Source organism: Cydia strobilella, chromosome 13, assembly GCF_947568885.1.
Source record: "Cydia strobilella chromosome 13, ilCydStro3.1, whole genome shotgun sequence".
Lineage (NCBI taxonomy): Eukaryota > Metazoa > Arthropoda > Insecta > Lepidoptera > Tortricidae > Cydia > Cydia strobilella.
In genome coordinates this window covers 17,254,938-17,272,509 of record NC_086053.1, presented here as the reverse complement: position 1 = coordinate 17,272,509, position 17,572 = coordinate 17,254,938, and the positions used below count along the sequence as shown (strand labels likewise).

General features: G+C 36.9%; 1 protein-coding gene across 1 annotated transcript in view; it reads left to right on the top strand.

Annotated features, from left to right (window-relative positions):
* The first annotated feature begins 3,804 nt into the window (after positions 1 to 3,804).
* The window catches only part of LOC134746939 (uncharacterized), a 299,672-nt gene continuing 285,904 nt past the window's right edge, over positions 3,805 to 17,572 (top strand). The window contains exons 1-2 of the mRNA XM_063681511.1: positions 3,805 to 3,814; positions 4,876 to 4,886. Coding sequence (XP_063537581.1) covers positions 3,805 to 3,814; positions 4,876 to 4,886 — 21 coding nt within the window. The remainder of the gene's footprint in view (positions 3,815 to 4,875; positions 4,887 to 17,572) is intronic.

Genomic DNA, 17,572 nt, shown 5'->3' with positions numbered 1-17,572 from the left:
TAAAAAAACTTTTTTTGTATAAAAAAACTTTTTTTTTTAAACCTATCGTATTCTTCTCTTATCTATCATACGAAAGGGCTTTTTGAAGCGATTCTGAAAATATACCACATCATTACATTTTAGCCATTTTTCTTAAATTGAAACAAAAAGAATTTTCAAAACATACCAAGTTTGGGCCCCTCCAGATACGATATGGCTGTTTTTTTTTGTACAATATACCACAAATGATACGTGATTTCCTCATATCTAACCCAAAAAAAGCAATTTTAAAAATAATTTTATTTAGTTTTTTTTTTAATACAAAGTGACACAGTTAGGTTTAAAGATCTTTATTTTCTCATAAGAATACATAATAAATATTCACTTACACGAGAATTAATTGTTTTTTCACGCAAAATACATTTTATCGGTGAGCGCATACTTAACCTATAACAAATAACTTAATACTGTAGGTATTAACATATATGACTTAAACTAAAAGTATACAAATTAAACTAAATTAAACAAAAAACACTTTTTTTTATTTATTTTTTGTCGGGTATATCAATAACTTATAAACAGAACAATTAGCAATGGAATGCGAGCGTAGTTGCTACGGCCCGGACCGGCCGTTCTACTTCAATACCTATTTTACGAGACTTATGGAACTGTACTGCAGATACGGTACATATTAATCATACAATGATACGTAATATCCATATATCCAACGGGAAATACCTCTTTAACCCTTTAACTTGACCCCAAACTTGGTATGTTTTGAAAATTCTATTTGTTTTTATTTACAAAAAAAAATGGCTAAAATGTAATGATGTGGTATACTTTTAGAATCGCCTCAAAAAGCCATTTTGTATGATACCACACACGATAGGTTTTTGAAAATAAAATGTTTTTTTCCATACAACAAAAAATTTTCTAGCACACCCCTCCTAAGGGATTTTTTTAGGAACTGCGGGTCAAAAATTTTGTTTTACCTCAGTATGCGTGTGCCAAACGGCTAACCTGTACATCCATTTGCGGTTTTTCTTTGAAATTGGGCTTGTACGGCTGCCACTAATAGAGATACTAACTCCTAAAAATACGTATGATACCTCATTAGATTCGGAATGATGTCTAGAAAAATGTATTCGAAGCATTCCCACATAAAAAAAGTTCAAAAGCTATTAACAAAAAACGCAAACGTACCATTACGCAAAAAACAGCAAAAAAAACACGTTTGTTGTTTGGGAGCCCCACTTAAATATTTATTTTATTCTGTTTTTAGTATTTCTTGTTATAGCGGCAACAGAAATACATCATCTGTAAAAATTGCAACTGTCTAGCTATCACGGTTCATGAGATACAGCCTGGTGACAGACTGACAGATAGATTGACAGACAGTCAGACAGACAGACAGATATTATTTTAAAGGTATTAAATATTCTTTTAAAAATTAGAAAAAAATATGGTGCATTTAAAACATATCATGGAATATACTACGGTTATAAGTTGATAGTATGTAAAGTTATTTTTTCAACAAGTTAGGCAATTATTAAGTAACCACATTTTTCTCGAACTTTCGTCTTTGTTGTAAATTTAAAAAAAAAGAAAATAATTGGCGTAAAAAGTATTTCGCCTCGTGGAGCCCTTTTCATATACATACTTAATAAGATCACGATTAATACTTTATTTAAAATAAATTTTAGAATAATAGTGAAAATTGTAAAATATAAAACAATATTTTAACCAAAGTATTACTAATTCTTTTTACAATCAATGAATGAATACATACTTAGAACTGATACTTTTCTAAATAACGAATAAATGGACTAAATTGTGTAATTAATTTTTAGTGCAAATCACCACAATTTGCTTCTAAAGAGCAAATCAGTGACCAAAAATTATATATGATTTTAATGTTTCGTTCATATATTCAGATTTGTGTATGAAAATGTGAAACTATTATTTCTAAAATAAATTATTCGTCCCTAGTTTACACAAAAATTATACCAAATTTGATCTCATAGCAACAGATATGTAGAAATAGAGGCAAACTGGACCGCAGAAGCCGACTTTTCCCCTCCCTTTTTGGGGGGTAGCCAGGACTTAATCTCGTAGCTAGTGCGTCAGCTCAGCTTTGTATGAACCAAGGAATAATAAATAGTGTTAAACGATATCCCCTGAGGCCAAAGTGCATACTCACTTTACTTACTTCGCCTACTAAGAGGCAAATCGCGACTTTGAAAAGGTTTATCGATCTTGTCACATCACTTTTCTGTCTGTGTACGTATTTAGAAACTTGACCCCGCCCCTAAAATTAGTGCGATAAGAACAACTGCAGCTTAGGCGAAAAATCCTGCGTAAAAATCTCAAAAATCGAGGTTTTGTACTCGACTGTTTCCTCCTCCAAAACTTAACCAATCGTAACCAAATTTGGAAATCTAAATGATTATGAAATTGTCTGTGTCGGACTGTTTTGATTTTTTGGCTAATTGATATCAGTTTTGAATACCACGCCTCTTATTGCGGCATAGTCAGTGAGGCCATTTTTGGCCATGTGTGAAGGGCTCTAGCGCCTTAAAAAACAAAAATATCAAAAAAAGCAAAACACACCGACACAGATATTGACAATATTAATCTGTGTTGAAAAAATCATTGCTCTAGCTTCAAAAACCACGGAGGAAACAGTCGAGTACGTTTGTATGGAGAAATGACCACTCCTGTTGGCTCTTAAGTATTACTTTAGAATTTTTAAGAAACTATGACTAACTAACTACTTTGGGACATCCAGTGAGCCAACATATTTCGTCACCTTTCTTTTAAACTGTTCAAGTTTGTCGTTGAATATGTCAACTCCCGCAGAGCCTGGGATGTGATTGTATGATTTTGCCATTCTTAAAAGGGCAGAATTACGACCTAAATTTGTTTTTCCAAATGGAATGCTAAAAAGTTTATACAAACCAGGACGAGGTAGCCTAGCAGGAATAGTTATTAGGAATAGTTATAGAATTCTTCTGAACACCTCGCCTCGCCTGCTTAACTACTCCGGAGGGCCTACCGCGAACCACGTTCGACGCGTTGCCTCCCTGTCACACTTACTTACGAATTTACAAGTGCGACGGAGAGGAAACACGTCGAACGTGGTTTCTGTAAGCCCTATGGTCCTGTTATTCCTGACTTTACACCCAGTTATAACGCTGGCTCGTTGGCACCACCATAACTACGAGTTATCTCGCTAACTGGTTTTTAGGGTTCCGTACCCAAAGGGTAACGGGACCCTATTACTAAGACTCCACTGTCCGTCTGTCTGTCTGTCTGTCTGCTTGTCTGTCTGTCACCAGCTAGGCTTGATCTCATGAACCGTGACTAGCTATCACAGTTGAATTTTTTCTGTTGCCGCTATAACAACAAATACTTAAAAGTACGGAACCCTCGGTGGGCGAATCCGACTCGCACTTGTCCGGTTTTTTTATTAAGTCCCGTTTACGATCACCATCTTATTTTTAACATACGCCGTTTCCATAAAAGTTACATCCTGCAGTTTAAACGTAAGAGGCAGTAGAACGAGATGTAATTCAAGCAAAGGACACCCCTAACTTGTTATGTAGTGTGTGTACGAGTATACCTTAATCGTTACTCATACGGACTTTAATTGTTGAGCAATTTAGGGTTTTCTTTAGACAATTCACAGCGAAAGTGTTAGGAGTCCCCGGCAAGCTCGGCCGAATTGCACCTTTTCATACTCAAACGTAGTTCCGCTCTCTTTTTAATTGTCTTGTTTTCCATACTCTGTTTTTAATACCTCGCATTTTTCTGCATGGGTCGGAAATGTACATAGGTGACTCTTATATTCTTACATGTCTTTTTGTCTGTGGTTACATATATACCCGGATATTTATATACCCGGAAGGCTGAAAGGACCTGCAAATGGACAGGGAGAGTAAACAGGGTATCAAACAGAGGTTTTCATTTTTCAAGCCGCAGCCGCATTTTAATGTGTTGTTTACTGTTCACTTCCGTCTCATCAGAGGGATGAAAAATTGAGTAGGTACCTATTGCCTGACTTTATCGACCTATTCTCATGTCAGCGATATCATTTTTCGGAAGATTTTTCACTTAGAGTTTTGAATGATTCACGGTTAGTTTCACTAGACTTATATTGACCGGGATTACCTTTTGTATTATTTGTGAGCTCCCGATATTTCGACGCAGTTACATGCATCATGTTCACGGGTGACAAAAGGTAATCACGGTCTATATCCCGGTAAATATAAGTCTAGATTTTTCACTGTTTAGTAATTAGAACTCATATCAATATAAGGATTATACATATAGTGGGACTAGGTCGAATTTTGCAATATTTTCACTTACTTACTCCGTTGGCTCAGCGACCCAAAATGAGACTTGGCCTCCGACACAAGACAGCGCCACTTTTCTCGATCCTGTGCGACCTCTCGCCAATTGGTGACTCGAAGTTCGCGCAGATCCACCTCCACCCTGTCCGATAGGACGTTTTCCTGCTGGGCGGCCCAGGTATGCTCTTTTCACGTTCCGATCCTCATCCATTCTCTCAAGATGTCCCAACCAACGGAGCCTGTGAGCTTTAGTCCCTCCCATGATGTTAGGTTCAGCCACTAGGTTTCAATCTCATGGTTCCTAAGGACTGTCCAGCTTCTATCCGGTCTTCTTTTGGGGCCTAGTATCTTACGGAGTATCTTCCTCTCGGCCACTAGCATCATATTTTCTTCCTGAGTGTCAGTGTCCACGCTTCGCATCCGCAGGTTAGAATTGGGCAAATCACGAATATTTTCCCACACTAGGCATTTATTAATATTTTTACTACACACATAATATGAAACAACCCATAATCAATTAATTATTACATAAAACATCGATAAGTGTCAATCAGAGTGAAACACAGCCATAATATCAGATTACTTGACACGTGCCGGTAAATTAATTGTCTGCCGCAGTAGGGGACAACAATGGCGCTCCATGTCAATAAATACCCATTGTTGTGGTGGCGAAAACATCGCGGCGGTGACTCATGCGAGTTATAGATAATTATTACGCTGGTATTTAGGTCACTCATATATATGTTTTCTATCGTATAGAGTGCTTCGAGGAATTTTTCGGATTAAGGATGACTCACGTTAGGCCGGGCCGTGTCCGGGCCGGAGCTTCCGGCGCTTACTTTTCTATGACAGGTGATCACGTGATGCTTTCCATAGAAAACGAAGCGCCGGAAGCTCCGGCCCGGACACGGCCCGGTCTAACGTGAGTTATCCTTTACTTATATCTGCCGCTTTTTTCCGTCATCGCTCTACGCAACAACATTTCCATTTTCTCCACATGGATGGCAGTACTAGACTGTAGATACGTTTCTCCAGAACGTTGCGTACTTCGACTACTAATTATAATTACAATAACAATGAAGTAAAGACTCCAAAAGCATCGAGGGCTGAAGGGCAGATTGATTAGGCACCTACAGATAGGATACGGGGCGTGACGTCACGTACCGATCAGCTGATAACGCAACCCTTGCTAACGTGAGCAGTGAGCCTATAATTATATGGCCGCAGGGCAGGCAGGATGAGTCAATCGTGAGAGAACATCGTGAAAAGAAAAATAAATAGGTTCGCCTTTATTGAAATCAGGAAAAATGCGCAAGAAGAAAGTAGAACACCGGATTTTTTGGTTCGTTGAAATCTGTTGGAAGAATTATAATTAGAATTAGAACTTCAAGCTAACGGCCTTTTAAATAATTTATATACAGGCTTTACCATGGAATATAATTTATAACACGCTGACATGCAGCGTTTAGTGTACGTGAACACCTTTATATGGCAACCACAACCATTATACCAACAAATATTATAGGGACATTCTTATACAGATTGACTAAGTCCCACGGTAAGACCAAGGAGGCTTAAATACATAGAAAACACCCATCAGAAACAAATATCTGTGCTCATCACACAAATAAATGCCCTTACCGGGATTCGAACCCAGGACCATCGGCTTCACAGGCAGGGTCACTACCCACTAGGCCAGACCGGTCGTCACTATATAGAGCTCATGTAATCAATCATGTAATCAAAATCATCATTTTTTCAGCGTTCCAAAGTACATATTTTTATTTTATTTAAAAGGCACACTAAACAGACAACATTCAACATAGTTACAAAGAGTACATGAGTGGTAGGTATTGCATAAGGATGCCATCCAAAGCAAGCATGCACAGCAAGAAAGAAATATAACGAGCAAAAACTATCCTAAAACTATAAAAAGTATCCTAAAACTACTCAAAATTATACTAAATTACAAATTACAACATATCTAACACACTTGGGCTTTAGTGCTTACCAGGCTCCCAACGCTTCTCGTTATGAGAAGATAATAGTCATGTATTTATGTTATACCTCTGGCCGTCGGCATGTCTGCTCAACGTGCCGGGTGTCGCCACCCTTCTCTTATTTGATCACACGCACACGTAACATGTTACTGCGGACACCGCGGTAAATAAATACGGTCCAGGGTCGAGACTTGCGAGACTGCGGTTAATTCAAGTGCACCATTTGGCGGAGGGCTTTACAACACTCTTTATTGCACCCCTCAATAGAAGAAAATATTACCAGAAAGAACTCAGCAACAAAAGTGAATTAAAATTTGATTAAAAACTACATATAATTGCATTGCAATATAATTATTTAAATGGTTTTATAGACAAATATCACACCCTTCGTCATCCATAGCAGTCAATTATTTGGAAATGTACCCCGTTTTATCACTCAACAAAACAACATCCTAGGACGAAAATAATATTGCGCAAAACTTTCTCAATGGTAATCAATCCTTTTGATTAGTTTAGATCATATTTATACCCTTCAAGCTTTACAAAAACAGAAGTTAAAATTGCTTCTCAAGCGATTACCATGCAACGACTGGAAAGCGTTTTTAATTCCACTTTCTGATCTTTCCGTATTTTAACGGCTTCCAAAATGGCGCACCTCAGTCAGACATCGCATAAATTCTCACACTAAAACTTCAATCGAGATCTTTAAATTAACGCGGAAGTTAATGGCGATTGTAAAAAAGTTTATCGCGCGACAATAATCGCGGCACGTGCTGGGGCCGTTACGACCGCGTTCCGGCCACGTTCCGGCCACGTCCCGGCGACGTGCCGCCGGTGTTACGACGCACGTGACGATTTAATGTGACCGGGGGACATGTTGTAATTACAAGGAAGACGGGTTAATTGTCGGTGGTAAACTTTAACGACTTCATAATTAGAACCGAATACTTAAAATGAAATGAAAACTTAAATAAAAAAACTCATATGGTTAGTAGTACTAGTACCAATTTTGTATTAAAAAGTACAGATCGGTTTGACAAATTGGGGCAATCGGACTGTCATTTTAGTAAGGGAGACCGAGGTGAGTTAAAACAGGGGTAAGTTGAATCAACGTAAATTTTGCTGCGGTATTTATATTGTCTTATTATCGATTAATCGGCATGGACGCATATTGAAGGCTTTCTTCTATCGGGTTTTGCCGATTCCGCGTCGATATATCTGGGGAGACCCTAACGAGCATACACTACAGAGTACTCACTATATCTCCGCAAATTAATATACCTCAATATACCACAAATGATACGTAATATCTTGATATCGAACCCTAAGAAAGCAATTTTGAAAATAATATCATTAACATTTTTTTTTTTTTCAATTTTACAAAGTGACACAGTTCTACTTCAATACCTATTTCACGAGACTTATGGAACTGTACTGCAGATACGGTACATATTAATCATAAAATGATACGTAATATCCATATATCGAACGGGAAATACCTCTTTAACCCTTTAACTGCGCCTTTTCATCGGTTGGTATAGTTTGTTTTGTTTTTGACACAAAATATCGTATCCTTCAGAAATTCTTTTTGTATTTATTAAAAAAAAAATGCCCGAAATGTAATAATTTGATATATTTTTAGAATCGCCTCAAAGAGCCCTTTCGTATGATAGCACTTACGATAGGTTTTGTTTTTTTTTCCATACAAAAAAAAAATGTTTTACCACTCCCCCAGCGAAATTCTTTTAGGAACTGCGGGTCAAAAATTTTGTTTTGGCCTCTAGTATGTGTGTGCCAAACGGCTAACCTGTACATCGATTTGCGGTATTTTTATACGTACGGGTTAGACTATTACGCTAATCTCATAATCACTTCCATAACATTCCTATTTAGTCTCCCAAAGCACTTACCAAACTAATGTCAGTAGTATTTCACAGCAAGGCTTTTACAATGGGAACTATAGAGGGTGTAGGCTCAAACCCACCAAAAGGTGGAGGGGGGCTTCATCCTTCGCACCCGTCGGCCTCTGTCAATACGAAACATACACAGCGAGTCCCATTCCGAACTTCCTTTGTATCAATTTAATAAGAAACTTTTCTGTTTTTTTAGGCCCGGAAGTAATGGAAATTAAATGTTTGTTGCTTCAGGCGTTTTCTGTGAATATGAATGTCGTTTGTTGGACTGTGTGTGATGTTTTTAAGACAAATACAATTTAAGAGTCACACGAACCCGCCACCAAAAAAACTCTCACATACAATCAAAGCGACGCGACGCTCATATTTTAAAAAGACACAAACATGCTTTTAAATTAGAAATGCTTTTAATGCTTTTGTCTGACGCCATATCGTTTATTAGGGAGGTGGGACATAGGATTAGGGAGAGGACCTCTGATGCTCGCGCGGGTTCGTACCTGGTGCAAAGGTTGGCCATCGCTATCCAACGTGGTAACGCGGCAAGTGTGATGGGCACCTTTGCACCCGGTACAGCTCGCGGAGGTCTTTTTGAATAAAATATTTTAGTTAGTTTTGTAGTTTATTGTTTAATTCCATTTTTTTTTTATACACTGTAATGTCATGTAAATGTGTTTTCAATAAATTTTTTCACTTCTTTAAATTACTACATGAACCTTGACAATATTGACATGAATAGAATATACGTTACTCAATAAGTTTATTGTACCTATTATACTTATCTTAAATATATATTTTTTCATTTTCATTTTTTTTCATTTTCCTGATCGTTTACGTAACATATATGTACATCTTTCTGGTAGTAGTTTTCGTTGCTAGAATGAGGGCTATCGTTTTCTTGCTCACCAGTTGGCGCCTCTGTTCAATTCAATTCAATTTTTCAGGTAGTATGGCTCCATCGATACTGTCGATGATTTCGCCAACGTCAAAGTGGGATCCACGTGGGATCGAATTAATATTTCTTGATTAAAACATATCGGCCATCGGCCATAGCCAGTGTACGGTAAACAATAAAATTATGGGCCTCTAGGGCTCTAGCCAGACACGGTTAGAGGTAGAAATACCAAATGCTCTTAGAGCATGACGTTGTTCGGTGGTTGTTGTAGTTGTCTCGTAAAACCGATAGCTGGATTTTAGGAGAAGCACGTGGACTACCGGCCGGTGATTCCAGAATAGTGGTTAAACACGCTTTGAGATTAATTCTCCATTCACTGCACACTACCACATTAGATTACTGTATAATAAAGCTATCGATATTACACATTAAACAATATTAATGAGCAAAAAACAAAGAAATTAATCACGAGGCTACTATCAAGATGGCGATCGAACCGGAAGTCCAGGCGCCTCTGTTGATGGTGGTCCAAAAGACTAAAGAACAGCTGTCAGTCATTGAAGTGACAAGTGACATTTGACATTTCGAACTATGGAAAAGACCACCATCTACACTAGCGCCCCTAGCGGCGAATTCATACCCGTTAGCCCTCATTGTTAGAAATTGTAATAGGTGGTACAATTGTTACAAAGAAATTAGAGCGAGTAGAAGTTCCGAATACAAAACTCGTGTCTCATTTTATTTCAGAAAAAAATTGTTTAAAATGAAAGTATAACTGCAATTGTATGAGGACGGTTCGGCTTGTGTGACTTTTAATGCCTCGTTTAAATTAAATTCAGGAATTTATCTGTACGAGTATTATAATTATATATTTCGTCCTTATTAATCATCAAAGCTACGTTGTAAAAGAGACAAAAGCTCACCTAATCTGCAAACAAAGATTCTAGGCAAAGATAGATATAACTCCGTAATAGATGGATACAGTCTAAGGAAAAAACGTGCCTCGAAAATCAAGAAAATTTGATTCTCGTTCAGAGGGCGCAACTAGTTTTGGCCTACTGTCGTATAGATGGCGTTGACGGTTCCGTTTGTTATTTAACAATTTTAACGCATATCAGTGAAAGAACATGGGTCAAAATCATAAAAATAATTAATGCAAATAAAAAAATCATTTATCTATATTTAAATACATTTTATCGTATTTTTATAAATCTTCATTTTTAGTTTTAAAGTGTGTCGAGAGATGGCAGTGAATTTACTGGGGTTACAAAATTTACTATGACAGTACCGCTCTAATAAGGGGCCCACTAACTATCAGTTCGCCGGACGATATCGGCCTGTCAGTTAGAACAAAAATTTGACAGTTCCGAACAACTGACAGGTCGATATCGTCCGGCGGACTGATAGTCAGTGGGCCCCTTAAGTTACTCTATGATTCTAGGTAAGGGACGCCATAGAAGGTCCCTTCGAGGGGGTCCGATTCTGCCACCAGAGTGCATCACTAGCCCGTTTAGTTAAACATAGAGTAACTTATACATACTGTACCTTTAACAGTTTTTTGTCAAGTGTTCAGAGATAATAAAATATGACATTAATTTATTTACAAAGGACTTACCGGGAAACGCGAATCCGAAATTTCGCTATCTGCCTCTTTATCGCTCGAATATGCAAGAGTGAAATTTCGATTTTATTGTTGCACGATAGAACCTCAGATAGTAGCAGTGGCGCCCTCTGCGCAGAGTTTCGCCACGTTTCGCGTAATAATATTCCCTATTGCATCTTTTCATATTTTTCGTAGTTACAAAATTACTAGGTACCTACTGACCAGTTTCGCCAGTAAATAACAAGCATATTATTATCTACGTGCTGTTTTGTCGAACAATGTACCAATGCGGATAGACTAAACAACTGTCAAACGCACTCTCGGCCCGCGTCACAGCTGTCAATCTGTCAGACACAAACCCATATACCTGTTGACTGAACAACCTTATTGCAATGGGCATAAGGTCTACTAATGTGCAGTAGTGTGCCTGATACACTCTATCGCCATATGATCGCCATGATACACGCATTACTCGGATTTATTGACTGTGTTGCCAAGTGTAGGCAACTGATATACCTACGGGATATACCCCCTTAATTAAAAGTTAGCAGCCTCTTATAAAACTGTTAAATTTGGTCTCCTTTTATCAAACAAAAGTGTCAAAATAAAGGATTAAAAGGAAGTACAAATGATAATCAATATTTTGTTCGAATGAGGGCTATCGTTTTTTTGCTCACCAGTTAGCGCCTCTGTTGATGAAGAACAGCTGTCAGTCATTGAAGTGACAAGTGACATTTGACATTTCGAACTATGGAAAAGACCACCATCTACACTAGCGCCCCTAGCGGCGAATTCATACGCGTTACGCGGCGTTAGCCCTCATTTACAAAGGTTTATCAATAACGCTAATATTCTCCACCACACATTGGAAGCGTAATGGATTATGCGATGTACACACGCAATTCTTCCTATTCGTGATTCCCATACAATATGGATTCCAGTAACACAACTGCAGTTTACTCCATTCGTAATTCTACACAATCGATATTTGTGACTGTAGAATTACGAATGGAGTAAACTGCAGTTGCGACAAACTCATTTTGTGTAGAATCGCGAATAGGAATAATCCCGATTGCGTCAAAATATAGACTGTGTAGAATTACGAATGTAGTAAACTGCAGTTGTGTGGAATCCATATTGCCCAGGTAGCAAAGTGACGTCAGCGACGTCATAGTGACGTAATTACGTATAAGTGCTCTTGGGGTGTATGGGAATCACGAATCACATAATCCGGCAAATTATAGATGCGCTGAAACTACAATTATCCTGCATCCTCTCTGGCAAAAAAAAAAACATTATACAGGATTACAAGAAATATGTATGTAGAGACCATGTAGACACATAATTATTAAGTTTGCTTTAACTATTTACCTATGTGCGTAATTTTCCTTTTCCAAAAGCTCCACATTTTTTCTAAAATTAATGCAAAGGCAAACTCACCGATCGTGAATAATTGTTTTATAATTATAAGAGAAAGATAATTAACCACATTTCAGAAATATCTACCCTATTAGAATGGATTGTCTGTGCAAACCTTTGTACACACACTGTACATACGTAATAGCCCATCTCATGTCTCATGCAAAATCAGTCTCCTCATTACGAGAGCCATTGAGAACGGCTATGTTTGATCGCAACCCCTAACACTCACAACCCACATTCAAATATCAACTCTATCCCAACGTAAATAAGGTCGAGGTTAGATTGTCGAGAGTTCGGAGTCCCTCAGGGGTCCCTCTTTGGACAGGGCTGATGACGTCACTATTTATTCGATCCTTCGGCCCTTCTATTGACACAGATACAGGTCGGGTCCCTTGGTATTCGGTAGTTCACGGATAAAGGACCCTACACATGTAATAAGAATAGGCTTAAGTTCGAATTCAATATAGTCGGGGTCCTTAATACTGTCCTTTCAGACGTACGAGCCTCACAGGCTTAAAAAGCTCACATGCTTAAGGCTTAAGGCGTGGCTTTAGTTGGAATATTAATTTTTGGAAGCCTGTAAAAAGCTTTCTTCTCCTTGGGTTGTCTGTGGGGGCCTGCAAAAAAATGTTATTGAACATTACTCGTTCATCTTTGGGTCACCGACTTGCCAAATTTCAACTCGATCGGTCAGCAGAACAGACATACGGACGGACAGAAAGACAAATCTGTTTGAATAATTTTCTTTTGTGGTGCAATACATAATATACCAGCTGTTTTTTTTAAAAGTCCGTTGATCTCAAAGAAACCGGTATTCTAATTAACTAAATTTTGGAGATAATCGATTTATTTTCATCTGATAAGGCCCGTAACGAGCGTGTACACTTGCCTTAGGGCCTGTTTACATATTGATTAGTGGATTTGCTACTAAACGCAAGTAGGTACCAAAGATAGATATAACTCCGTAATAGATCATCACGAAAATTTGATTCTCGATCAGATGGCGCCACTAGTTTTGGCCTACTCTCGTATAGAGGGCGTTGACGGTTTCGTTTGTTATTTATAATTTTAATGCATATCAGTGAAAGAACATGGGTCAAAATCATATAAAAATAAAAAATTCAAATAATAAAATCATTTAACCATATTTAAATACATTTTAACGTATTTTTATAAATCTTAATTTTTAGTTTTAAAGTATGTCGATAGATGGCAGTGAATTTACAGTGGTTACAAAATTTACTATGACAGTACCGCTCTATCTTATTATATCCTCTTTGTAGGTACTAAGCTATCTCTGACGATCGATATTCGAAATGTCATTGATATATTATGTCATAGTTTTCAATTGTTTGGTGGATTTAAATAATAATGTAAGTGTAACCAACAACGCTATTAATTACTTTTTACGAAAAAAGTAAAAATTAAAAATTAACAATGCCATTCAAACGGAACCCTAAAAACACCGTGTATACTTACTTACGTAAGTCAATATGACGTATTTAAAATAGATTAGAGAAGAGAGAAATAAAGAGAGATAGAAAGTGCTCAAGTAGCACCTCGTATTTTATAAAATACGTACAGCTTGTCAGAGTTTCAGTAACCTGTTAAAAAAACAAAATAGGTATCTTTATTTACGATATTGTAATAAGGCAAGATCTTATGGATAAGTCCATGCATATTCAACCTGCATGCAGACGTGCAAATTGTTTACACTGTCAATACCCGGAACGGACCCGGACTCAATATCCGGACCAACCCGGAACAGAATTCGTTTTTTTAAGCCGCCCGACACCAACGGCACGGTTCATGACCTCCGCGCCTATTCACTGTGCGGCACAGTCTGTGCCATTCGTACCCCTCCCCCTCCCTCCTTCATTTACGCTTCCTCCGGCGCCTCCGCGCCGCCCGCTCCTCAGTCTCCGGGCTGCGTCCGTGTTGTACGCACGGTCCGTGTTTCGTCGGCCCGCGCACTGACGTCACACGCTTACGCGATTTCTCAAACATTCCGTGCATAAGGAAGGTAAGGAACAGGTAATTTAAAATGGGTATCCTTTGATAACTTCGAGGCCAATTCCAAATTACATTCTGTTTTCAACATGGTGTTATTTTCGCTCGTATTTGCCCGTACATTGCCGCGCACGGTAAATGATAACAAAATGATTGTACCTAAGGTCGAAGTGGCCTCCTTATTCATAAAATTTTACTAACCTCTGTAAGTTTTGTCACTTTCGTACAAACAAAAATAAATAAAATAAAAATAAAAATAAAATATCTTTATTTCAGAACATTTAAAATTCCATACAATATTGTTAGTACCATCGTTATACCTATGTGTTAGTAAATACATTAAAAATAAAAACAAAACTTTTAACAATAAAATCAAAATCCAATAAATTTAAATAATTAATATGTCAGATTCAAAATAATATAGACTAGAATAATAATTAGAATGTCAAAAATTTACCATTTTCTCTTAATTTAAATTCATATAAATAATGATTTCATGTCAAAAGAGCAACAGATACACGCATAACAAATGTCGATATATGCCTACTTAATGGTTTTGACCCATGCACACAGGATGGAACTATCAGGTCTATCGGCGATGACCTTCAGTATCCCGTTGTCGCTGCGTCGGATGCGATTTAGGATAGATGCGACCCGCTTTCGCCTGATCGCATAAAAGTCGTCGGTACGCGCCTCGGCAAACATTCCTGACGCAGGACAAAATGTCTAAATGACAAATAAGAACAAATGAAGCTCAACCGTATGTTAGTTTTGACAAACGTTTATAAATACTGCCAGAACTCATAAGTAATTTGTCAGCTCGAGTGTTTAGATAATTAAATCAATCTACTTACGGGACCTAGGCATTGGCTAGTGTGGAGGTCAGTAAAAACAGAACCCATGTAAATAATTTTCATAAAAAACACAATTTAAGAGCGCTATTACATTTCGGCGTTGAGCGAGTTTAGGTATTTTACGCGCTGCGGCGGGCTGTGCGAGCTCAGTATGCCGATCCCTTCTACCACGTTTTCCCTCTCGATCGCACTACAATGATGGATTAAACAATCTTGATCCTTCGTGAAGCATATTGAAAACAATTATAACGACACTAACTTAAAATCCTAATTATTGTTATTTGGTACGAAAATACTAAATCCAGTGCAAATGTACTTACTTTTGTATTATAAAAGAATTATTTTATCTTAGAAAGAAATTATACTCGCTTGTTTACATGTTTCGTCATTACATTTGGTACAGGTACAGGGTAACCGTTGGTGCTAAATTATAAGATATCCCAAAAAGATAATTTTCACTGAAAATGACAAAAACTGTCAATCTGTCAAATTTGACTGATATGTCAAACAACACTTAACTATGTCACTTAGTACCAAACTTTAACAAAACATGTTAATTTTCACTAAAAATGACACAAACTGTCAAACTGTCAATTTTGACAGTTTTGACAGATGTGTCAAACTAACCAATTGCATTACGCACCAATTGCATTAAAGTTAATTCGAATTAAATTTTTGAGACGTTAATGGCCATTGAAGTTAATGTTTTGTTTAGTGTTGTTTGACATATCAGTAAAATTTGACAGATTGACAGTTTTTGTCATTTTCAGTAAAAATTATCTTTTTGGGATAGAATCTAGCACCCACTGACATTGTTAAATGTAGATTTATACTATCTGTCAAAATTGACAGTTGGTGACCTTTTGACAGTTTTGGATCCCAAATCGAAACGGCTTGCCTGATTTTGATACGACCTTCAACATTAGTCATGGGATGGAAAATGTAGTTTGACTCATCTGTCAAAACTGTCAAAATTGACAGTTTGACAGTTTTTGTCTTTTTTTGTGAAAATTAACATGGTTTGTTTGCTAAATTATATCCCAAAAAGATAATTTTCACTGAAAATTACAAAAACTGACAATCTGTCAAACGTGACTGATATGTCAAACAACACTAAGCTATGTCACTTAGTACCAAACTTTAACAAAACATAAATTTTCACAAAAAATTACAAAACTGCCATACTGTCAATTTTGACAGTTTTGACAGATGTGTCAAACTGCATTTTCCATCCCATGACTAATGTTGAAGGTCATATCAAAATCGGACAAGCCGTTTCGATTTGGGATCCAAAACTGTCAAAATGTCAGCTTTGGAATGAGTTGTCTCCCTCCTTAAGGAAATCGCGGTCCGTTGCATCGCTTAAGGGGCAGTTAAGGAAACTGTGGCTATCGGACCAGAATTAACTGTTTATGACTATGGATGTATATTTATTATATAAAACGTAGGTATTATATATATTTGTTATACTGTTACTTCAAATTTTTATCTTATTTTATTTATTTTCGCTCATTTTATAAATTTAAATTTATTGACTTTAGTCTATTGTACGCAGTGCTATATTTGTCTACCGTTCTTCATCAATTCTCATCTACTCAAAGGTTAACTGGAAGAAATCCCTTAAAGGGATAAGTTCGCCTTTGTACTGCCTATTTCTGTGCCATATTTGTGTTCTATGTCTTTGTACAATAAAGAGTTTATACATACATACATACATACATACAATGTCACAGACTGTCAATTTTGATAGATAGTATAAATCTACACTTAACAATGTCACTGGGTGCTAAATTCTATCCCAAAAAGATAATTTTCACTGAAAATGACAAAAACCGTCAATCTGTCAAATTTGACTGATATGTCAAACAACAGTAAACTATGTCACTTAGTACCAAACTTTAACAAAACATGTTAATTTTCACTAAAAATGACAAAACCTGTCAATTTTTACAGGTTGACTGGTAGAGAATGCCTTAAGAAGGCATTAAGTCCGCCTTCTGTACCTTCCTGTGTTGTGCAATAAAGCTTAAATAAATAATAAATAAATAAATAAAATGTCAATTTTGACAGATTGTATAAATCTACACATGACAATGTCACTTGGTGCTAAATTATATTCCAAAAGATAATTTTCACTGAAAATGACAAAAACTGTGAATCTGGCAAATTTGACTGATATGTCAAACAACACTAAACTAGGTCACTTAGTACCAAACTTTAACAAAACATGTTAATTTTTACTAAAAATGACAAAAACTGTCAAACTGTCAATTTTGACAGTTTTGGACAGATGTGTCAAACTACATTTTCCATCCCATGACTAATGTTGAAGGTCCTATCAAAATAGGACAAACCGTTCCGATTTGGGATCCAAAAATGTCAAAATGTCACAAAATCTCAATTTTGACAGATTGTATAAATTTACACTTAACAGTGTCACTTGGTGCTAAATTATATCCCAAAAAGATGAAAATGACAAAAACTGTCAATCTGTCAAATTTAACTGATATGTAAAACAACACTAAACTATGTCACTTAGTACCAAAC